This window comes from Aquila chrysaetos, chromosome 19 (genome assembly GCF_900496995.4).
Source record: "Aquila chrysaetos chrysaetos chromosome 19, bAquChr1.4, whole genome shotgun sequence".
Taxonomy (NCBI): Eukaryota; Metazoa; Chordata; class Aves; order Accipitriformes; family Accipitridae; genus Aquila; species Aquila chrysaetos.
The window spans coordinates 15803671-15826210 of record NC_044022.1 but is presented as its reverse complement, the minus strand read 5'-3'; the positions used below and the strand labels follow the sequence as shown (position 1 = coordinate 15826210).

The window sequence follows — 22540 nt, the reverse complement described above, 5'->3', positions numbered from 1 at the left end:
TGCTTCTCCATTGGTTGAGGCGCGGGGGCTCACTTTGACAAAGACCGTCCTCTTCCGCCGTCTAGCTCTCCGCGCGTGCGCGGCAGGCGCCCTGTGCCGCACACGAATCCCGCGGCCGCTCGCCCCTCCCACACGCCACCTCCCCGCTCAAGCGATTGGCCGCAGGAGGCCGCGCCGCCTCTCTCCGCTTGTCCCCTTCCATTGGCCGGGCAGCGCCCTTCTCTGTTTATTGGGCAGCTCACGTGCCACTCAAACCCGAGTCTATGACGGGACCCCGCACTCCTTCGGGGTGGGGCTTACTCCCCCGCGGCTCCTCCCTTTTCATTGGCAAACTGGGGTGTCAGTCAAGCGGGACTTGATCGGCGCGAAAGGCGGCGCCGCGGCAGGGGTGTCGCGCCTTAAAGGGACACGACCGAGCACCGGCCACCCCGTCCCCCGTCCCCGGGCGGACATGGCGGCGGCGCGCGGCCGTCAGCGCACGGTGAGGCTCGGCGGCCGCCTCTGAGGGGGCGGCGGCGGCTCGGCGGGGCGGGGGACGACGACACGGGCCTGCCCGGGCCCCGCCGCGCGGAGCTAGGGCCGCCGCGGGGGTGAGGGCCGGCGGAGCCTCCTCAGGCGTCCGGCGCTGCGCCGGCGGTCCCCGCGGCCGAGAAGGGGGAGGCCGGGCGCGGGGCCTTCGGCCGCGCCTCGCCGCACCGGAGCCGCGGCGAGGGGAATGGCGGGCAGCCCGGCCGCCGGGGGCTGGGGCGGGAGCGGGTCCGCGGCGGGCTGCCCGGCCGCGGCGTGCCGGGAGCAGGGCGGGCGGTGAAAGCTGCCTCGGCCTTTAAACGCGACGAGCGTGGGTGAAACCCCGTCGTACACGCACGTGTGTTTCGTACAAGCGAGAGAAAAGGAGAAAGGCACCCGCGCTCGTGAAACCAGCCCCCTCCGTGTCCCCGCGCCGGCGCCTGGGGAGCGCCTGTAGGCGAAGGGGAACAACGTGTGGTAAGGCGGTTTGTGTTCAGAAACGATCTGGGGTCGTCGCTTTGAAAACGGCTATTCCCAAGCCAGATGAGGCGGAGTTGAACAGTTGGTCGTGCGGTTGCGGGTCAGCTACGCCAGCACGGCAAGCCGTTGCTTCCCATCGGAGAGCTGGTAACGGATTTAGCCTCTGGTCCTTTCTATTTGTAAAACGAAAACCTTACCTTAAACTGAGGTTTAACTTCACTATATACCTGTATCCTTAGGCGCGTGTGTGTGAGCACCTGGCAGACTTGGAGGCAACGTGTAGGTGGTTGCGCGCAAGGGACCAGAATTTCCTCCTTCACGTTCCTCTCAGGGTGCTGAGCGTAGAGAAGCAGCGGGACCCGTGTCTCTGCTGGGGACAGGTGACACGAAGAAACGGAGGCTTGGCTGGCGTAAGCACGGCGGGCCGTGCTGAGCTGGGTGGGTGGAGGCTGCCTGCTTCCACCAGATCGTCGCCAGAAACAGAAGTTTCCAGCTGGGTTTCTTGTTTGACCTTTTGGCTTGATGTCTGTAGCTCTCTGAAGTCAGGTGGCTTGTTTTGGTCGGGGTATTTTTTGTGAGTAGCTGTGTCTTATGCGTGCTTTGGAGGAGTAGAGATGGTGAAAAGGATGCAGCATGATGGTGCGCAAGATACGTCTTGTGAGGACTCGTGGGTTGGGGTCTCGCTGCATGATGAGCAGCCAGCTTGGTGTTCTCTGTTGTGTGTCTCCTCCTCCTCTGCAGCGTGGTCCTGTATTTACACCTGCACCAGCAAGAGTGGTGACAGAGGAATTTGAGGACTCCTATATCCTTCCTGACTGGTGTTTTTTCTAGCATGCATAGAAAAGAATGTCAGAAAACTAGTTTTAGTCTTAAGTAGACGAATGTAGGCTGTTTAATTAATTTAGTTAGTAAAACAATACTTCTAGGAAAAAAGTTGCCCACTGAAGCCTTTTTGTATGTGTTAAAAAAAAAAAAAAAAAAAGTAAACTTTACACCGTGTGAACTTTGAAAATAGTTGCTTTTAAGCCATCTGGCACATTACAGCAGAAGCTTAACAAACAAATACTGTATTGTGCCAACGTTTGTTTGTTTTTTTCCCTGTTTGATGTAATGGCTTGACTAAGTTAACTTTTTAATGTCTGCTTTTAACTAGATATGTTATTTAAACTTAAGGGTGCTCCTGAGACAGCCTGTATCAGGGAGGCACAGACAGCATTTAGGTTGGCCCTTGGGTGATAAGGGCTGTCCTTCCTTCCCTACTCTCCTAGTAATGTAGTACTGAGGGATGACAGCAGGCTGTGCAAATTGAGATTCTCCCTCCAAAATGGCTATTTTGAGAGTTTTAATAACTGGCTACTTGGATATTTTATGCTCAGTGAACTCACTACCTGGTTATTCTGGTTTTTTCCTAGTCTCTAGATAATTTTCCCCTTTTTCAACTTTTTTTTTTTTTTTTTTTCCCCCCCCCGAGTGTGAGGACTACTGGCTGTCATTTAAAGCACTGCCAAACTTCAATTTATGGTGTTTTTTTCTGTTATTATTTTTTATCCTGTTCTGGGCACCCATATCAGAACTTGCAATACACCCACTCTGATTTAGTCCCCTCTCCCAGTGCCAAAGTGTTAATACCAAAGGCGCTGACTTGGTGCCTTCATGCTTTTTTGCTGCAGTTATTGCCCAAGAGTTTTTCTGCATTTTTCTGCCTCTTTAGTTCTACAGTTTGTTTATAAGTCATCGTTATTTTTATTGTCCAGGGATCTAGCCAAATTCTGTATGATAATCAGAAAAACATAGAGCTTTTTTTCCTTTTTCTTACTGAAAACATTTGGTATACCACTGAGATTAATAGCCTTCTGCAAAGTTTTCCACAGTGTGCCCTATTTCTGTACTGCAGTGGGGAAGTAACAATGTTATCATGGGTCACTTCTACCATCTGCACAAGTTACTTGGTTTGAAAAGTGTACCTCTGCCCCAAGTTGCCGATTCTTATTTTAAAACTTGCCATGTGAGGTTATGTCTCTTTGTGTTAAACTATTGCCGCTCTGTTTTTAATGTTCCTTTTGCATGCTTGAGTAGGCAGGTGATAGGCAGTGGTAGCAGCAATGGATTTTGGAAGGTAATGTCCTCAGACCTGTGAAGGTTAAATGTGCTCAGCATTACATCATGCTGGTGCGCTTAGCCCCTGGTGGGACTGCTAAGCTGCTTCCTTGGCTATTATGAGGCTTTAGTGTGGCTTAAGGAAGGGAAGACTATAGGGAGTACCCAGAATGAGGGGAGAGGATGTAGTTAGCAAATGTGGCCTAGCTGAGATTCAGATCAAATATATAGAGTTCCCTGATTTTCATATGGTTTGGAGGTTTTTTTACATTTCAGGATTTTCCTGAGCATTGCAGCATGACGCTCCCCGTGAGAATTTCCAAGAGCAGAAACAGACAAATAATTTTTAATGACTTGAGAGAAATCGAGGAGAAGAGCAGAGAATTGGTGTGATATTTGAGTCTGAGATTTGTGATGGGAAATTCCTTGATACCGTTTCATAAATGTTCTCAAATTTGTCATTCAGGTTATTTAGAAGTTGCTGTTTGTGAAACAGAATATAAACCAGTCTTTTGCTTAAACATGTAAGGAAGACACTAGGTAGCAAGTGGCTATTTAGAATGAAGCAAAGAATGATTGCCTATACAATAGAAAATATTTCAGCACAATTTTTTCGGTATTTATTTCAAGCAGATATATGTACTATTACACTACCCAAATTAGTGCCTGTGGCCTGCATCCAGGTGAAATTTAGAACATGCAACTAGTCTAAAGCCTGTATTTGTTTTGCTTTGTGTAAGTTGGTGCTCAAGTGTTTGGGTATGCTAGCTTTTTCTTTCAGTTAGTCTGCTGTTGGCGAGAAGAATGTTAATTGTGCCAGTAAAAACAAACAAAAAAACTCCTGTAGTTTGGGGGGTTTTTTATGTAGTTATTTTTAATTCACAGACAAGATTTTACAGGTGAAACATAAAGACGTCTAGGAAGATTATGATGCTGGCAGCCCTACTTTGATTTCAAACCGATTGTCCTTTTCTTTTGACTGTTTCATGGGATACCTTTGATTTGAATCAGTAGCAGATAGTATATTGATATTTGACTCAATTGTTGTTTGAGTTGCTGAGGTTTATGTTGCTGCTGTTATTCTATTGCCCGCTGCATAAAGTACTGCGTTTTGCTCGGTTCATTTTTACTTCATTATTTGGTTGTCTTATTCTGGGTTCATCAGTTTAACATCCTGTAATGCTGATGGTATTTTTGCAGGAGTGAGGTTTAGGTCTTGATGGTAGCACCTAACAGGCTTTCATTTGGTTTTAAATTCACATGTTCTAGTTAGACCAGTATGGCTGCTGAGCATAAAACAGTGTGTATGCATGCATACAAAAACCTGTTCAAAATATTATTATATTATATTCTTAATTGGGGATTAGTGTTTTAATTTGCTTTCTGTGTAGCAAGAATTTTGTGCAAATGCAGTTATTCCAAGAAAAGCAATTACGTTGTGTAGGAAAATGTTATAAACACAAACTGCAAAGCATTCATAAAACTGTGCTTCGAAACACTGATACATTCAGAGTACTTAAGGTCCTAATTTTCCTGTTCACGATGAATCACTTCATTTGTAAGAGGAAATTAGCTGTGTATAGGCTTTAAATAACTTACAAATTTTCTTAATTTTTTTTTTTTTCCCTGTATTATTTTTCTTCCTCATAATGTGTTTTGGGCCGTTGTCTAATTTGCTATGAGATACTTACATAAATACTTTCTGTATTTTAATTTAGGTCACGGTATGCTCCCAATAATTGGTATTTGCAAAAGTTTAAAAAAACCCTGCCAAGATCAGCAATTGCTCAGTTGACTTACTGGTGAAGTAAACGCTCTGTGGAAAGCTGTAGGAGCACTGCATCTGCCTGCAGCCCACTTCTCTCTTAGGTTACCTTCAAATTCTGTTACTGAAATGTTTCGTGGTGGGTACAGTTGAGAGAAATTACTGTTGCACACTAAAAATAAGCATTCATATTTTATTTAATTCATACACACAAATCAGAAAGCTTAGGCCAGGTAGCCAGTTTGAGTCAAAACCATAAACGCGGTATATTAAGAGCCATGGCCCTTTGTCATGGTTTAACCCCAGCCAGCAACTAAGCACCATGCAGCTGCTCACTTACTTCCGCCCCACACAGTGGGATGGGGGAGAGAACTGGGGGGGAAGTAAAACTCATGGGTTGAATAATAATAATAAAAGAATTGGACTATACAAAAGAAGTGATCCACAATGCAATTGCTCACCACCTGCTGACTGACGCCCAGTTAGTTCCTGAGCAGTGATCCCCCCAGGCCAACTCCCCCCAGTTTATATACTGGGCATGACATCACACGGTATGGAATACCCCTTTGGCCAGTTTGGGTCAGCTGCCCTGGCTCTGTCCTGTGCCAACTTCTTGTGCCCCTCCAGCCTTCTTGCTGGCTGGGCATGAGAAGCTGGAAAATCCTTGACTTGTTGCTAAGTAGTGTTTATACCAACTGAAAACATCAGTGTGTTATCACCATTCTCCTCATACTGAACCCAAAACATAACACTATACCAGCTACTAGAAAGAAAATTAACTCTATCCCAAGCTGAAACCAGGACACCCTTTTGCTTAGAAGAACCCTGTTAGAAAGCACATGGTTTAATGGTATTCCGACTGCATAGCGTGTTCACGGCTAGGTGGTCCCCTCTGGTCATTGCAACATCCAAAACACAGCAAACTTCTGGAAAGTTGATGTAGGTTGTTGGGAAATTTGTGGTCTCTGTGGCCATGTTTTTGAGAACAGTCTTAAGCTGACCTAACGGCACGTTTCTGCTCAGAGGCAGAGGTACCTTCCTGGCTGTGATGTGCTGCTGCTTTTCTTCTGCTGATACCACTAATCAGGTGTAGCATAAAGTCATCTTGATGTGTCTGCTGGTGAGGTCCAATCTATTCATGGCATGATGGGAAATATGAATTGAAGCCAGTGGAAAAGAGAGGTTGGCACTGTGCTGGGAGGGTGAGGTGAGGAGAGAGTGTCCCCTGCCCCATCTACCGTCAGTGAGCTACTACGTTAGGTGAGTGGATGTAGAGCTGTGGTGCTGGGGTCCTTTATCAGGTTTGGCCACCTTAGTACAGTGTCTTGTGTGCAGTAAGTATAATCAGTAGTTAAGAAGGCAGCTATTTTCCAACTGGTTGTGTATTACCTTCTCACAATAAGCAAGAGACAGTATAAGTAAGTAGAAAACAAAAGTGGAAATCAGAAACTAGTATGGAAAAGGCATTTTCTTTCTGATACTGTTTTTAGTGGAGGGGACTTGGATGTAAAAATGACACAGCCTAAGGCTGCAAGGAAGGAAGTACCTTGAGGTATTACAGTCTCCTGCAGCAATACTTCTACGCATCATCTAATCGGATTCTACTTTTGTTTGTTGTGACAGAGAAACAAAAAAATGTGCTGTATAACAGCTTTGTTTTGTTTTCAGGATGATCTGCACAAAACTCATAACTCTGCGTCAGTCACAGATGGACTCTCTGCAACTTCATTTATAGAATATCCAAAGTACAAGCCATTTATTAATTCAGAATTGCTGCGCTCCCCACGGAAACCAGTAATTCCATATCCCGAAAGCAACAGCAGAGGTAATAGTTCTGTGAAGTTGTTTTCTTACCTGTTTCCAAACCATGTGGTGAAATACTGTATGTCCACATCTACAAAGGTTGCAGTCTTTTTATCCTTTTATCACTTCCCAGTGACCTGCAGGTCACCTGTTTTTTAGGTCCTTTGCACTTCTCTTTCTGAAGAATACCTAACGAAAAAGGTCATCTTACAGCTGGAGAAAGATGGTCCTCTGCAGCAGTAGACAGGTGTAAAATTGGCCGAGTACTTTGTGAAATTGTCCTGACGTTTTCTTTGTCCATTCTTCAGTCCTCCTCTCCCTCAGTCTTTCCTCTCCTGAGTTCACAGCTGAGTTTGAAATAAGGAGACTTAGTCCCCAGAATGGTTTGGAGCAAAGGAAGAGGTTTGGCCCTCTTGAAATGGGAAGGCTTGTCATGAACAAAGGGTGTGGTGAGAATATTTATCATATCAGTGAAGACTTGGAGGATACAGAGAAGAGTTCAGCATAATGCTGAACGGAGCTCACAACACCAAAAAGGGAGGCGATTTTACTCCCATTTATTCTTCCTTGTTTCTAGGTTATTCCTCCTCCTTCCTTTCCCACTGTGGTCCTGGTGTTCATCTCCAGGTAAACAGATTTGTCTTGCCTGATCTGATGTGAACAAAACCATTCTTGGTTAGTTTTCGGGTATTTGAGTGAATTGCCTTGTCGTGCAATGAGATGTACTCCAGAGCTGCCCTGGGGTAAGTGCAGGAGGCAGCACGGGAAGTTGGGAGGGTAGAGCAGGACCCGTCCTTTGATGTGAGCTGTTTGGCTCAGGGTCATTGCAGAAATACTCCCTTTAAGACTGGAATTGCATGGAGGCTTAAGGGTATGGAAAAACTTGGTATTTTTTCCTTATAGGGAGAAAAGAGAAAAAGACTTAGGATGAATCCTAATCTTACTCAAACTAACTAAAAAATCAGCATGATAGCCTCAAGTCCCTGTTCCAATAACATAATTCATGTCTGAATTATTAGAGACTTCTACGTTAATGACCTAGTGAAATCTCAATTCTTGGAAGTGCTTTTTAAAATGCAAGATATGCTCACATATGCTCATTGCCATCAGTTACGAGAGTGCTGTTGACACAAAACTAATGGAACCTTGTGACAGATAAAAAATTGAATCTGCGGGAAAGAGCTTCTTTATGAATTACTGATGCAGGCATATTTTTGTAGATTGTGTTGCATGTTGCAGTAGTGACAAACTTTTGACTTCCAGGTTTTCACTGGGCAACTTTTTTTGAGCAGGGAGTCTGCCAGCTCTGAAATAAGTACAGGTAGAGGGAGGCAATCTGATAAATTAAATCCCTTTTTAAAAATTATGAAATGTGTTTATTTTCAAAAAATATTTAAGTAAATATGAATACATACTGAAATTTAAATCCAACAGACGGATGATCCAATATCTTACTCTTTTTGCATAGGTTTTAAAAATGCAAAAATGTCCTGGAGTGTGTATTTTAGTAAGGTTAAGGATATGGGAATTAACTTCCGATGGGAAGGTAGGTTTGATTGGTTTTGGGGGTCCTTACCACTCCTCCCACCTCCTCATTTAAAAAAAAAAAATCACATTGAAAAATCCTGAAATTGAGTATAGTAAATTTGGCTTATTTTGGTTTCAATTTCTTTGCGTTGTGTATGTGTGTGTCTCAGCATACATAGTTGGTTTTAACACTCTGGTAAGGATGACTGAATGATACTTGTCATTGTATTGGGTTTTACCTTTATTCATTGCTTGAATTGCTTCATTGCTGTATTTTGTTAGTCATTATTGTAAATATACAGAGATTTCAATTTAGCTCCAAGGCTAACAGTAACAAAGCTGTTTATAGTTTCAGCTATGCCCTTTTCAACTGAGTTCTGATAACAGCAACATAAATAAAGAGGGTACTGTTGGTGACTCTGATCCTACAAACAGGGCCAAACTATCTATAATTTCTTCTTAACTGTGACTGCTGTTATTTACTTAACAGTTACCTTAAAGCACATATTTTTTATTGATGTGATACTCTAATGTGCTATTCTGCATTTCAAGATTTGATGAGTTTTTACTCTGGAGAACTCATTCTGATAATTATTTTTCCTTTTTTTTTTGTACTCTGATGCTCAAACAAATACGCAATCCGAACTTTTCTGTGCTCGTGCATTCAGTAATAAAGGTGCATTCTTTCTCTAGAGTGGATTTAAGCACAAAGGAGTGGGTTAATGTGACCTCACAGATTAGTCTGCTATATGAGCTGTCTGTACAGATGTTCCTGTGTTTTACTTTAACAGGACTGTATAGGGGAAAGCTCTTATTGTTATGGTTCCCTTTGCAGAATTAAACAATACAGCTAAGAGACGTAATACATCAGATTACCAGCAGATGGTCTAATTGCAAGGTGATACGAGTTCTATTACAACTGCTTTTCTTTTTGTGGTGATGAATATATAAAGGTTTTGTTGATTAATTGCTAAAGCAGGGAATGGAACAGAAAAAGGGAAAGTTGTTCAGCACAAAGGAGATGCATGTCTTGGGGAGGGGGAGGAAAGGAACACAAGTGCAAAACCAGAAGAATCAAAAAAGAGCTGCCACTTAGGCTATAAAAACATTTATTTCCCAATCTAATAGCTAACCTTTATTCTGCTCTGTGACCATTCATAGGAACGTTGTGTTTGTGTATTTTTTGTGCTAGCATGCACTTGTAGAGGAATAATAATATAGAGAACCGCCACTGTTTTAACTATCTAGTTGTGACCTTTCATTTCCTTTTGATAACAAGTCAGAAGATGCACTGTTTGCACTTAATCTACAGAATACTCATGTGCTTTGTTCTGGGAAATGGATTCATCTTTCCCAAATGTTTCAGATTAATATGTGCACCAAGGGCATCTATTTGTCTGAGGCTAGTTTTAGAATCAGTTATGGTTTAAAGGGAAGCAGGTCTTAATTCCTGGAAGGAGTCTTGGATGCTGGTAAGGAACACTCTGACTTTCTCACATAACATGCTTTTATAAAAACGTTTCAAGTTCAATGTTATCTTGAAGTGGCCATTTAATGGTATCTAACAAAAGGTACTTGTTCAATTACAGCAATATTTTCTGCTCTGAAGAATCTCCAGGAAAAAATTCATCGACTGGAGTTGGAACGACTTCAGGCGGAAGAGAATGTAAAACACCTCAGCAGGGAAACAGCAGACTACAAGAAAGTACTAAGTGAACAAATGCAACACAAAGAGCATGACAAGACTGAAGTGTCAAAGAAAAATCAAGGTTGTTTGCAAACTTTATATAGATACTACAGAACACTGATGTGGATGAAACTTGATTTTTATTAATGCATAAAACTGTTTTAATTTACTTTGTTCAGCGTCTTTTACTTTGCAATGTTACATGGAGTTATAAAGAAATCATGTTAAAAGCATACTTTGTTTTAGGGATTTGCATGCATACCAGAGTTCATTAAGCTTAATCTGTGAGTTTCTTTAGATGACCCTTTTCTTGTTTGTTTTGGAACTGTCGTGAAAACATAAATCCCAGGAACAAACAGCGCATGATTTTACTTTTCTGCCTTCTGTTATCTTTAGAACTGGCTTCTCAGCTGGCAGCTGCTGAGTCTCGGTGCAGCCTTTTAGAGAAGCAGCTGGACTACATGAGAAAAATGATCCAGCATGCAGAAAATGAGAAGTCGCATCTCTTGGAGAAACAGGTGTGTTCTCAAGATTATCTCAGGGTTAAATTATAAAAATCGTGACCTATGTCATGATTTTCTGTAGTTACTGTCATTTTAATAGCTTTAAGCGTGGATGTCTATTTCAGCTGGCCTTTGTATACTGAAGTGTGGATAATTTCCCCACTTAAATTTCCCAGCCTTTTCAGGACTGGTATTTTCTGCCTTTGTGCACCTGTCTCTAAGGCAATACCAGGCTCTGATATTAATAAGAATTGTTTGCTTCTGCATGATTAGCTTACTGCAGTAGCTCATCCTTATCCCTCAGCGTTATACCCATGTGCTCCTCCCTTTTGTGTTTACACTCTTCAGATCTTTGGGGATTTTCTTTACTAGTACTGCTTTTGCTAAACTGGTGCTGAAATACTGATTCTGTAGAAATAATAGTAAAATTTCTGGTTCCCGCCATCAGTGACTGAGAAACTTGCCTTTCATCTAAAATGAGCTTCAATTTTGTTTTATAGGAGTATGGATCACCTAGAGCTCTCTGTTCATTGGTTTCTGTGGCCGTCCTATTTCAGTCTATTAAATAGTTACTAAATTAAAAAAAAAAAGTAAGAAAGCTATCTCTAACAGCTGAGTAATGAGGGTTTTTTACCACGTTGGGTTTTGGAGGGAGGAGAGACTCTGCAGAATTCTCTCTCATCTGAATCTGGTTGAGTGTGAGGTTCCCGACATTGATGGACCAGTGGCGCAGTTGCTCCCTAATTGTAGCACCATCTAAAATGGCACAGAGGAAGTAGTAGTTCCTTTGGACTGTTTATGGGCCTCCTTTGTGCTGCAAACACAAGGGTTACTATAGATGATCTTGTTCTATTGTGCTTACAATTGTTTTGCTTTTCACTTTTCAAGGGTTCGTTGGAGAGAGATCGGCTTCTTGATCAGTCACATGTTCAGTCTAAATTGGAAAAGCTGGATATGCTGGAAAAAGAGTACAGCAGACTTACTACGATGCAGTCCATAGCAGAGGTCTGTCATTTGTACTGGATGCTGTATCAGATTTATCTTGTTTGTTGTAATCAGCACTTAATGGCTATATTTCAATAATAGAGCTGAGCAAAACTTTGTGCTGTAGAGAAAGACAGCAACTAAACATCTTTTTTAAAGCTGAAGTGTTGTAAAAACTTGGAAGTTATTGCTGGAAGTCTACATAGCCAGGCAGGCTTTAGGTCACTACACACTACAAGAGTTGGAGTTTTGTTAAGCCTTAACGGTATCTGTTGGTGTTCCTCTTTTGTGCTTAGCTGGTGCATAGGCGTGTAGTATTGCGGGCATTCCTAAGCTCTCAACTTGAGTTGCCTTGCATGCTACTGAATGCTAGCAGTTATATTCTGTTATGACCCAGATTTGACTTCACTTGTGTGGGTTTGGTGTGTTTTTTCTTTCAGCCACTTAAGCTCCTCCTTAAAAAATGCAATTATTATTAATTATTTTGCTTGCAGAATTCTGGAGCCTGACACTACTAGGCCTCTAGCACTGGCTGGCTGTCAGTGGGTTTGAACCAATCTGCCTCTTCAGGATTAATTTTGAATTGGTAGCTTTTAAAAGTTCAGCATGACTGTGTTTGATTATATTCGTTCTGTGTACCAACTGTGGTGTTGGCTTCTGAAATCTGGTCCGCATTCTACCTCTTTCTGCTGCTGCAGAGGGACCACAAGACTCCCAAGCATGGGAACTACAGAGTGGTTAACGAGGGAGAGGGTTCCACCTGTGAATCTCCTCCATCCAAAAGGAGCAGATAGTACATGATTAGGTTGTGGTATTGAGGATAGCTCTGGACTGTCTCAAAATTGTAGGCTTGCCACCCTGCACACCAGCCCTTACCAGGTGCTGAAGTAGGTGGTGTTTTTCCAGGAGTACATAAGGAGATGTTTGATAGTAAATCTTTAGTTAGTTGGTCTGCTGCAGGGCCTTTAGACACTACAGCTACTCGTGGGAGTCCCTGACCAAAGGCAGCTGTAACAAGCTGTTTAAGATCTTGAGCCCCCATTTTGGTAAGCTGCATTTATGGAGTAAAAGTGCTTGCATTTTTTACCTGGGCCAAACTCTTGCAAAGAGAGATGAGTGTCTGCCAGGCCTTGTTCACTGTAAGTAGCAGTAAGTTCCTCCAGGGTCTCCAGAGTTGAAATAACTAGTTCAGCAACAAGAGTTCCTTTCTCAAGGGCTTTTACCATGTTTTTGACTGGTAGCAGCTGGAGTTTGGTGGAGCTGGGTTGTTTGTCTTTTTGTGCCTGGCTAGTGAACGTAATTTCAGCATAACAGGTTGGGGTTTTTGTTTGGTTTTTTTTCTCCTTGATCAAACTAGATGTCTTTGATATCTTTAGGAATTAGTAGCTGTTGCAATTAAATCTATTTTAGTGGAATTGGGTGTTAAATTCACACAATTTTGAATCAATTCTAAGAACTGAGAGAAATCTGGATTTACCTCTGACTAAAGGTCACTTTCCTTGTGATCATTTTGGTCTCATGAGCTGTTTTCTGATCGACAGCTCTATCTGCCTCTGGGCTTGCAAGCTGTGTTTCTATGTAAGCATCCACGTACTAAGTGTTACCTTATAATCCTGAAAGGGTGACTGCACACTTTGCTCAAAACAGTTGCATCTGTTGCCTCTTCAATCTCTGCTTTAGTTGTGGCAAGACCACATTTGCAAGTTTAATTTGAAGCAAGAAATAGATAAGCCAGACTATTTCTATACATGGTGTGCTGAAATGGATGGTGAGATGACTACTCATGAGCAAGCAATGATTTAACTGCCTCTGATTTCAGACACTCTGCCAGAGCACAAGTTGCTCTTAGTGAGACCTACATACATTTAATCTCCGCAGAGCCACTACCTGGTCCTTATAAGTATTACCTTCAGGCAATTTGCCAATGTTAATATTAGTTGTAAAAAGGAAATGCTGAAACTCTCATTCATGTGAAGTACTTGTAATTGGAGTGCTTGCCTCAAAAGCATTTTCTGGTGTATGCTTATGGCTACTGTAGACCTGCAGTGCAGTCCCAGGATAACTGACTGAGAGGGTTTGAACGTGTCTATGTCTGAGGATGGAGTTAGGCGATGGGGTTGTACCCTAAAAGTGCAGTTTGGGCTATGGTCTTCTGTGTGGCTAGATAGCCAGAATTTGAATGTATGTGTAGATGACATGTTTTGAAGAACTGTAGTTGGTAGTAATCAATTTTTTCATAATGCTAACAATAAGACTTAATAAAACCCCACCATTCTGTGCAAAACAGAAGTAATGAATCCTCACATCCTGTTGTGGCTGTAGACTACCTACACCTTTAGTTTTTCTTTTATCCTCTAATTGCCAGGTGGTGAGAAGCAACACCTGCCTTGTTCCTGCTGGGTATACGCTGACTGCTCAGCTGTCAAGCAGGTGCTAATTTGCAAGGTAGTGAAGCACAGAGGTAAAACCTGTCTTCACACTGGAGACAGAGTTTCACTCTCTGGTGAAACTAATTTGGATGTTTATCCCAGCAGCCAATTTTTAGGAAATGTAGGTGTTCTGTATGTTTGAGGTCTCATACCTTTCTGTCGTCTTTGGTTAAAGTTGTTTGAAATTTATTTCAGTGACAACCAGAAGGATGAGTGAGATGATTGCATGAAACTTGATTTCCCTTAGAAAACGAGCAAAAATAGATATTACAGTATTTCTGTTTTTTCACTCAAATCTTTTGCAGCAGGTACTGGTGACTGAGCAGAGTGTTTTAGGCAGCCCAGCGCTGACTCTTTCTGTGCTGTGCTACCTCACGTGATGGGCAGCGTGGCTGGGGAGTGTCTGTGTTCACTGTTAGCCAGCCCTTTGGACTTGCTCCCTCTTGCTGATGGACCAGTCATCTGTGTCTGCCTGAGGCTTGGAAGATGGATTGTGTAATACATTTTGCTATAAGCGAGAAAAAAAAAAAATTTCAGAAAGTTAACCTGGATAAATAACTTCCAACAGGGTCTGAAGACACAGTAAGATACACTCTTGCGGTGCAGTTTGAGCTGCACACTGCAGCTAAACAGCTGGCTGAGTGAATACTCAGTTCATTTCAGTACAGAAGCATTGGCCCAGCTTCATGTCAGTCTTCAGTTCAAGCAGAAGATTTGCTTTAGTATTTCCATATTAAAAATTCTGTCACACCTAATAGGTTAAACAAAGATCTTTGTGCGACTGACCACTGAAATCAAGAATTGTGCCGCGTGCTGTAAAGGGCAGAAGATGATTTTATGTTACCTGGAATATCTGATCTGAATGAAGAAAATAAAATTAGTCAAAATGGTTCTTTTATTCCACAGAAAAAGTTGGTTCCTTTATATAGTGCCTTTGTCCTCAATGTTTATCTGGGGTTTTGCCTTTTAACACCTTTGTATAACAGCTAGTTACATGAATCTTGCAGTTAATGCTTAAGTAAAGCAGAACTGAAATATTTACTACCTCAGCATAGTGAGTTTATAAACAAACAGAAGTGTACAAATATAGCTGTTACTTTGAATTGCATGCTTTTCTGACTAGTTTGATTAGTGGCTCTGTGAATGATAGTCTTTGGGGGAAGAGAAGGGAAGTTGTTTTGTGTCATGGGGCTCTGGATCATTTTTTCACTCTGCTGTATAAAATCAGAAAGTTATCAAATAACTTTCACATTGGGAGTTTAAGTGTATCCTGCTTAAACAAGGTTTTCCTCTTGTTGGAGGATTTACAAAGAAATGTGTGCCTTTCCCCTTAATTCTTTTCTTTGAAAAGGGCTTTCAAAAGAGTTCTTACATGCTTTTAACCATAAAAAGATGAAATCACTTCAGTTTTGCTTAAAGATATCTCAGAGTCATCATATAAACTTTCCTCCTTTTTCTTTATTAAGAAGGTGGCTAGATCGTCAAAAATTCTTCTCTTCTAAGAGTTTAAGTTACAGATAATAGCAAAAATACCTTTAGTGATCTAAATAAAGCAAGTCTTCTCTCAGCTTGTAATGATACATGATACACCTTTGTTAGTCCTTTTGTAGTACAGAATCTTTTAGGATAATGTACACAAAACAACCTACTTCCTAGGGGTTTTTTACAAAGAGAAAGACAGCCTTGTGTATTGTTCTCCCTGTAGGCTGCAACTTAAATTCAGATACCAACTGCAGAAGTAAAAATAGAAAAATCATTTAAGTTTAAGCATAACCACTTGACTGCTGTATTTATGCCCATACAGACGAAATGTCAGCAATAATTCTAATGCTGAAATCTTCACTTAGCTTTAAGTCATAAGTTGAACTGATACACTTTTGCTCAAGCTTTTAGTATTGTAGGCTTCAGGAGGAAAAGAATTGTTTCATTAGTAATGCTATTATTTTTATTCAACTTTAACTAGAAAAAAATGAAAGAGCTGGAACAGAAGCTTCAGGAGGAAGAACATGCAAGGAAGCTTGTTCAGGAAAAAGCAGCTGAGGTAACCAACAGGAAATTTCTTTTGTACTGGTATGCACTGTAATTAGCTCCCCTTTCCATCAACTTTTCAGCTGAACTTGCTGACAGTGATTCCCATATACAGAATAATGAAAACCTTGGTTTAGTCTTCCCCCCCCCCGCCCCTCCTGTCTGAGGTGCCAAATGTTCTGCAGTTCTGAGCTTTTTGGAAACCTTTTTCAAACAGCACCTGTGCACTGAAACTTGGTTTCTTCAATAAAAGAAGCTCATTGGAAAAGAGAAGTAGAAATTCAAACTAATTCATAGTTGAGGATGTATGAGGATCTCTGCTTTAAATAGATCAAGGTCCACAAGTGTGCTTCCTTGTTCATAATTGTAACTAGAAATATTGTAGGAGGCAGCAAAAAAGAGGCATCATACTGTCAGTTATGAGCCTGTAATGACACTGGTCTTCTCCTAACCTTGAAATGTTGTGTTCATTAAATATTCATTGTATGCTGAAGAAGTATATAGGTAATGTGTGTTGTGGTTTAACCCCACCTAGCAACTAAGCACCATGCAGCTGCTCACTCACTTCCCCCCCATCCAGTGGGATGGGGGAGACAATCAGAAAAAAAAAAAAAGTAAAACTCGTGGGTTGAGATAAGAACAGTTTAATAGAACAGAAAAGAAGAAACTAACAATGATAATAACAATAATAAAATGACAATCATAATAAAAGGATTGGAATATACAAGTGATGTACAATGCAATTGCTCGCCACCTGCCGACCGATGCCCGGTTAGTTCCCAAGCAGCGATCCCCCCCAGGCCAACTCCCCCCAGTTTATATACTGGACATGACATCACATGGTATGGAATACCCCGTTGGCCAGTTTGGGTCAGCTGTCCTGGTTGTGTCCCCTCCCAACTTCTTGTGCCCCTCCAGCCTTCTTGCTGGCTGGGCTTGAGAAGCTGAGAAATCCTTGACTTAGTCTAAACACTACTTAGCAACAACTGAAAACATCAGTGTGTTATCAACATTCTTCTCATACTGAACCCAAAACATAACACTATACCAGCTACTAGAAAGAAAATTAACTCTATCCCAGCTGAAGCGAGGACATGTATTAGGCTCTAGCATTAACCTTTGCCATGAGTTTGGCAGGGGAGGGGGGAGGTTGTCTCAAATTAATCATGAATAATTGCTCTGTGAATACTTCTAGTTGGGACTGGTTAGGTGATGGTTTCTAAAGCCATGCCATGGCTTCTCTTGGAAGAAACAGTGAAGCATATTGAGCTCACTGACAGTGAGAATTATAACCTTAACTCTTCCAATAGATGGGTTGGGTTTTTGTGGTTTGGTTTTGGGGTTTTTTTTGGTGTTTTTTTTTTACTGTCAATAGAACAGAAGGAATAGCTGTCTGTTAACTATATGCCACAGGATCAACTGAGCAGGGTTGGATGGCTCAACTTCCCTAATATTTTGTCAAGTGTAAAGCACAGCTGATGTTTTGGCACTTGCCTGCATGGGAGTAATGCAGTAAGACTAGTTGTCTAACTTACCAGGATTAGTGATGAGTAGTGCTACCACAGGAAGTATTCTTATTCAATGTTTACATTTACTTTGGACTGCAAAAGCATCCTAAAAACTTGTAGCCCTTGCTTTCAGAGAGCCTGTATCTTGAAAATTCTTGGTTTGCAATTCTCAGCTTACTCTGTCTCTGATTATCTATTAATATAATTCCAGTAACTCCCCTTATTCCCTCAATTAAAGCTTCAGACAGGCCTGGAAACCAACAGATTACTGATTCAAGCAGCATCACCATTGCTTCCTCCAAAAGCAAGAAAACCCAGGAAAAAAACTAAGCAGCCAGAGAAGGTAATATGGGGGGAAGAGAAGGGCAATTAGTGAGGAGTTAAATAAGGGTGTGTGCATGCAATCAGAAAGTAGGTTGCCTCTTTTAGCACAAAGCAAAGGGAAAATGGGTTTTCTGTAGTGTCATCTTTGATAAACATTTCTTTTTTCTTTCTTTCCAGAAACGCTCTCTTACAAGCCATCTCACTACGCAGCCCCATTACAGACTGTGTCTGGGTGATGTACCCTTTGTAGCTGGGAAGGTGAGCTGCTTAATTCCAAAGCTTAATGCTCAGTAGCTGCAGCTCCTTAAGTGGCTTTGGCTTGGTGCACTCCTGACACCCAGTGGTCAGATCATTTAATTTTCTTTGACTCTCTTCTTCCAGTTTGTCTTCAAAAGGCTCGTTGGATATCAGTAACTTCCTGAACTGGCAGTTTCAAAAAGGCGTCCTCTCTATGCTGCCTGTTAAGCTGTTCTTGTTAGTGCATAGTCATTCAAACAAAAAATACATTCTTTGCAGCAAATAAAAAATGTTATTGTTTTTAAATGTTCTCCATTATTATCAAGTAGGTTGTTGACAATGCCATTTGAAAGAAGTCTCTTACTTTTCCTTCCAGTCTACCAGTCCCAGTCATTCAGTTGGTGCCAACGTGCAACATGTCCTACACCTGATGAAACAACACACGAAAGCTTTGTGTAACAGTCGTGTGGTAAATGATACTCCACTAGCAAAACCTGTCAGTACTGGTCATCCTGCCAGCAAAAGCAGAAGGTCATCTCTGCCAAAGGACTCTTCTTCATCCCAGGAAGAGCTCTCAGAAGTGTTGCTGACTTTACAAGATGAATTTGGACAGATGAGTTTGTGAGTTTGGCATATTCTCCATTGCAGATTATGAATGTAGATGCTTTATGGTTTTGCCTTTTGCTTTAAAGTTGGAAGGTTTTGCCTGAGAAAGGGGTTAGTTTTAGGAATTCTCTGGCATATAATCTCTTTGCTCAACTGGCTGCAGAGGCTGTCATTTCTCCTTGCAGTTAAAGAGAGATTCTGATAAACAGTCTGGACTCCATATCTGTGTTTATATGCAGCAATATTGAATTCATAAGGGGTAGGGGAGAAGTGTGGTAACAGCCTCTGACACAGTAGTCAAATACTTCATTAAAGGACAGCTTTACTAGTCATTTTGCTTGTCCTGGTTAACAGAACGTGAATTGTTATCCTACTGCATAACTGCAACAGATACAGATACACAAATTAGTAACTGAATGAGTGCTGAGATCATGCCCTCAAGGGGTTATTTGGTCATTTTGAATGTGTGATTTGAAGTTTGAAGCTACTTATGTTACTGAGACTTTATGTTGCAGCAGCCTGCCACCAGGATGTGCTACTGTAATAATGCTGCTAACCAGCAAAACTGTTCTTACTGGTTGGTTATGGCATGTTGAACATGTGTGGCTGTTGATGCTATGGTTTCTTAGAAGTGTTACTTCTGAACGGGGTGTACAAGCACTGGAAGCCAAGGGAGTCTGATGCAAGCTTTGTTCTGTCTGAATTCCATGGTAGTGATCACCAGCAGCTGTCAAAGCTTGTCCAGGAAGCCCCAACCATTGCAGTGAGGGAAGATCTGGAGAGGGAACTTGAGGCACTGGTGGGAAAGATGGAAGCAAAGGCAGACCAGATCAGCAAAGTCCGGAGGCATCGGTTGCAGGTGAGTTACTTTTGATTATGTTCATGGTTCTGTAGAGTTGCTGTCTTGAGGTTTGGGGCTTTTTTTGTTATATCCTAATCTAGCAGCAATTAAATAAAGCAGAAATAACTACTGTAGAGCAGTAGGGCCTAGCTCTGGCTTTGATGTCCCAAAGTTAGTCTGCATACCTCCATCTTCCTATCCCTGTATTTCTGCAGAAGTATCCTCTCTGTCTTGCCATGTCACCCTTGTGCCCACTCTTCATCCTGTCCTGGGCAGTGCTTTCACATCTGTTCTTGCATTGCATTTTACACTCCTCTCATTCCCTGAATCTTTTAACAGTTCTCCTCTGCTTGGAGTAAATGACCTATTTATGTTTTGATTTGCATTTTATAAAACCTGAGATACCTGTTTTAGTTTAAAACAACTTTCAAAATGTTTTGAATAGTGTAGCCTGTTCATTCAAAGCTATAAACCCTATTGATTCCCTATTTTCTCTAATCTTCATTCATTTTAGTGAAGTTCTTCCAAAGAGCTTACCCTTATGTGTTTAATGTGGTTCAGTTCATACAAACCAAGATTCACCCTCGCCTGACATAACTTATATACAAAATATGTACTGAGAGCACTGCTGCTGACGTCCGAAATGGACATGTGAAATGTTTTCACTTAGAAGCATTATTCACCTTTGATCTCTTATGATCTTAGAGTAACTGTTGCAGAGAAACAGATGTGTAGTAGTTCCCAGTAGTAATGATTCTACACATACAGAGGCTTCTGACTAGCTATTGGCAAAAGTTTTAGGAGTCAGGATTTAGGAGAATTGCTGCATGCTATAAACTAGGAAGAAGGGAGCACCGCTACCTGAAGAGAGGGGAACTACAGAAGCCACCTATTTTGCGGTTTGAGAGTATGAGTGCATCTGCACCTTAGACTCTCCAGTTCCCCATTCAGGCTTACGCCAGCTCAGTCTTTGTTGCTGAGTCTTACAAGCTGTGATTCACAGCGCTGCGTGTGGATACCAGCTCTTCACCTCAGCAGAGTTTCGGTATTCTTTTTAAAGCTATATCTCTGACAGTGACTAGCTATTAAAATCACTAGTATGTAGGTAGAAAAATTTGTTTTCTGTTTTTGGTTTTGGTGGGTTTCTTTGGTTTTGGTTTTGTTTTTTTTTTTTTTAGTCACTGGATGGTAACAGTGACAAATCAGCTTTTTTGTCATCTATAACTTTTTCTATTACATTCATAATGGAGCTGTTCCCCCATAATGAACTTGTCAGTTTTTAAAGAGATAACCTAGTAGTTCAGACTATAAGCTGAACACAGTTTGAAAGATGTGAATATAGCAATGCTGTGTAAGGAAAAAAAAAATATTTATTCAGGGTGTCTTGGAGGCATCCGTTTGCTTAGCTGGGTGAGATAAGTGGTGGGATTTCAGCTGTCTGGAAGAATTGCCCAACGTAAACTGAAACAAGGTCACTGCTTAATGTTTTCTTTGGGCTTCTCTTTCAGCTAGAGAGACTTAAGAGAGAATGCAAGTCCAAAAAGACTTCTGCTAAACAAATAAAAGACAGCAGGTTACCTGTTAGTGAGGTTAAAGTAACAACTACAGTAACCACAAAAGGGAAGAATGCTGGTCCCATCAAAGTGAAACCTGGAGAGAAGAGTCGGAAAAATCTTCAGTTGTTGAGAGACATGCAGACCATACAGACTTCACTACAGAAAGATGATATCAGCTGGGACTACTGACTGTTCTGCAGGGGATGTTCTTGAACCATCCTGGTCAAACTTTCTCACATTCTGGATATAAAGCAGCTGCCTTTCTTGCTATGTGAAAGAGACTACTGTATGCTAAGTGCACTTTTGAAATACGGGCCCTTAATTCTCCATCCCTGGGTTTGACTGTATATATTATGGTCTAGCTTAAAACACATTGAATTTTTAAGGTACCCAGCCACTGAATCTAACCATAGGTCTCCACCAGTTCCTTTCGTGTTATGGTTCGAGCAGTCCCTCCATTTTCTTTCAGCACACCAAGCACTGCACATTTATGCGGGTTGGTGTATGTGAAATGCCAGTGCAATTTCACGCTATTGTTGAACTGTGCATTGGGAAGCTTCTCAAGATGCATCTTGTTTGAAAACGATGCTGTGACCTGAAGTCCTAAGGGCTTTTGTCAGTTCTGTTCTGCGTGCAGCTGTAATTACTCAAACTCTGAGTGTCTAAGGGAGAACAGATAAACCCTTTTAAAGGTGTTCTATGTAGCTGTCCTCAAAAAGCTTTCCTAGTTCTTGTTCTGCTACATTGCATTAGTCAGCATTAATGGCAGTGGATGTTTGAGTACTCACAAAAGGAACAAAATAACTTTTCCGAATTATTTTGCTTAATGATTGATTGAATTCTTTTCAAGTCTGAAGAGTGAAATTTTTCTACAGAAATCCACTTTACGAAGAAGCTATAGGATAGGGGATAATATCCTGTCTCCTAGTTCACAGCTTTGGGTGGTAAAGGAGCGAGATAAACCATAGGTGTTTTAAACTGCAAGTGCCTCAATCATGCCATTCAGTCCTGGCATCTTGCTTTTAACTTGAAATACGTGCTTTGATGAGCTATCTACTTTAGTAGTGGTGCAGTTCATTTTGCACTCTGACTTGCACAGCTGAGTAAATGTTATTTATTATGTTAATAATGTAAAGAATTTCCTATTAATGGAATGTATAGGAGACCCACATTATCCGTTTATACAGTTGAAAAATAATAAAGCCAGCTTGCCTGTTGAATTGTGGGAAAGCTGCACGTCCTCTAAATTAACTCCATGTTTGTTGCTGCAGCACTGTGCCCCATCCCTTGTGCTTTTTGTGGTGACATGACATCCCCTGGCCAGGGTGATTGAATATGAGCCGCCAGCAGGCTACAGGTAAGGTGAGAGTCAGTTGGCCACCCTTGCCTGTAGCTGAACAGGCAGGGAACTCCATAGGGTCTACACAGAAGAAGGGATTTTAATTTTAATTATCTGTAGGGGACCCACCCTCCTTGCATCTGAGGCACAGAAGGTTTTAGCTGTGAGGGGACAAGTCAGAAGCTATTAACCAGGCCTGGAGCCATCCCCCTTACCTTCATTTATGTTAGTGACATAGGTTCCAGGTCGCTGGAGTAACCACCTGGAGAGCAGTTCATCCTGGAGGTTCTGAAAAATCAGTAGCGGAAACTGCAGTCAG

General features: G+C 41.7%; 1 protein-coding gene across 4 annotated transcripts; it reads left to right on the top strand.

Annotated features, from left to right (window-relative positions):
• Positions 1 to 351: 351 nt before the first annotated feature.
• CEP57 (centrosomal protein 57) lies at positions 352 to 22102 on the top strand. Of its 4 annotated transcripts, XM_041118387.1 has the most exons (12): positions 356 to 481; positions 1227 to 1397; positions 6518 to 6674; positions 9769 to 9948; positions 10263 to 10384; positions 11258 to 11374; positions 15746 to 15823; positions 17557 to 17661; positions 17820 to 17900; positions 18256 to 18500; positions 19200 to 19344; positions 20835 to 22102. In XM_041118387.1, the coding sequence occupies exons 1-12, from the start codon at positions 452 to 454 to the stop codon at positions 21069 to 21071; spliced, it is 1668 nt and encodes a 555-aa protein (XP_040974321.1). In that variant the 5' UTR covers positions 356 to 451; the 3' UTR covers positions 21072 to 22102. The 4 variants fall into 4 exon arrangements, with proteins under 4 accessions (XP_029898099.1, XP_040974322.1, XP_040974321.1 ...); XM_030042239.2 differs by lacking the exon at positions 1227 to 1397 and having other exon boundaries at positions 352 to 481; XM_041118388.1 differs by lacking the exon at positions 17557 to 17661 and having other exon boundaries at positions 354 to 481.
• The last annotated feature ends 438 nt before the right edge of the window (positions 22103 to 22540 follow it).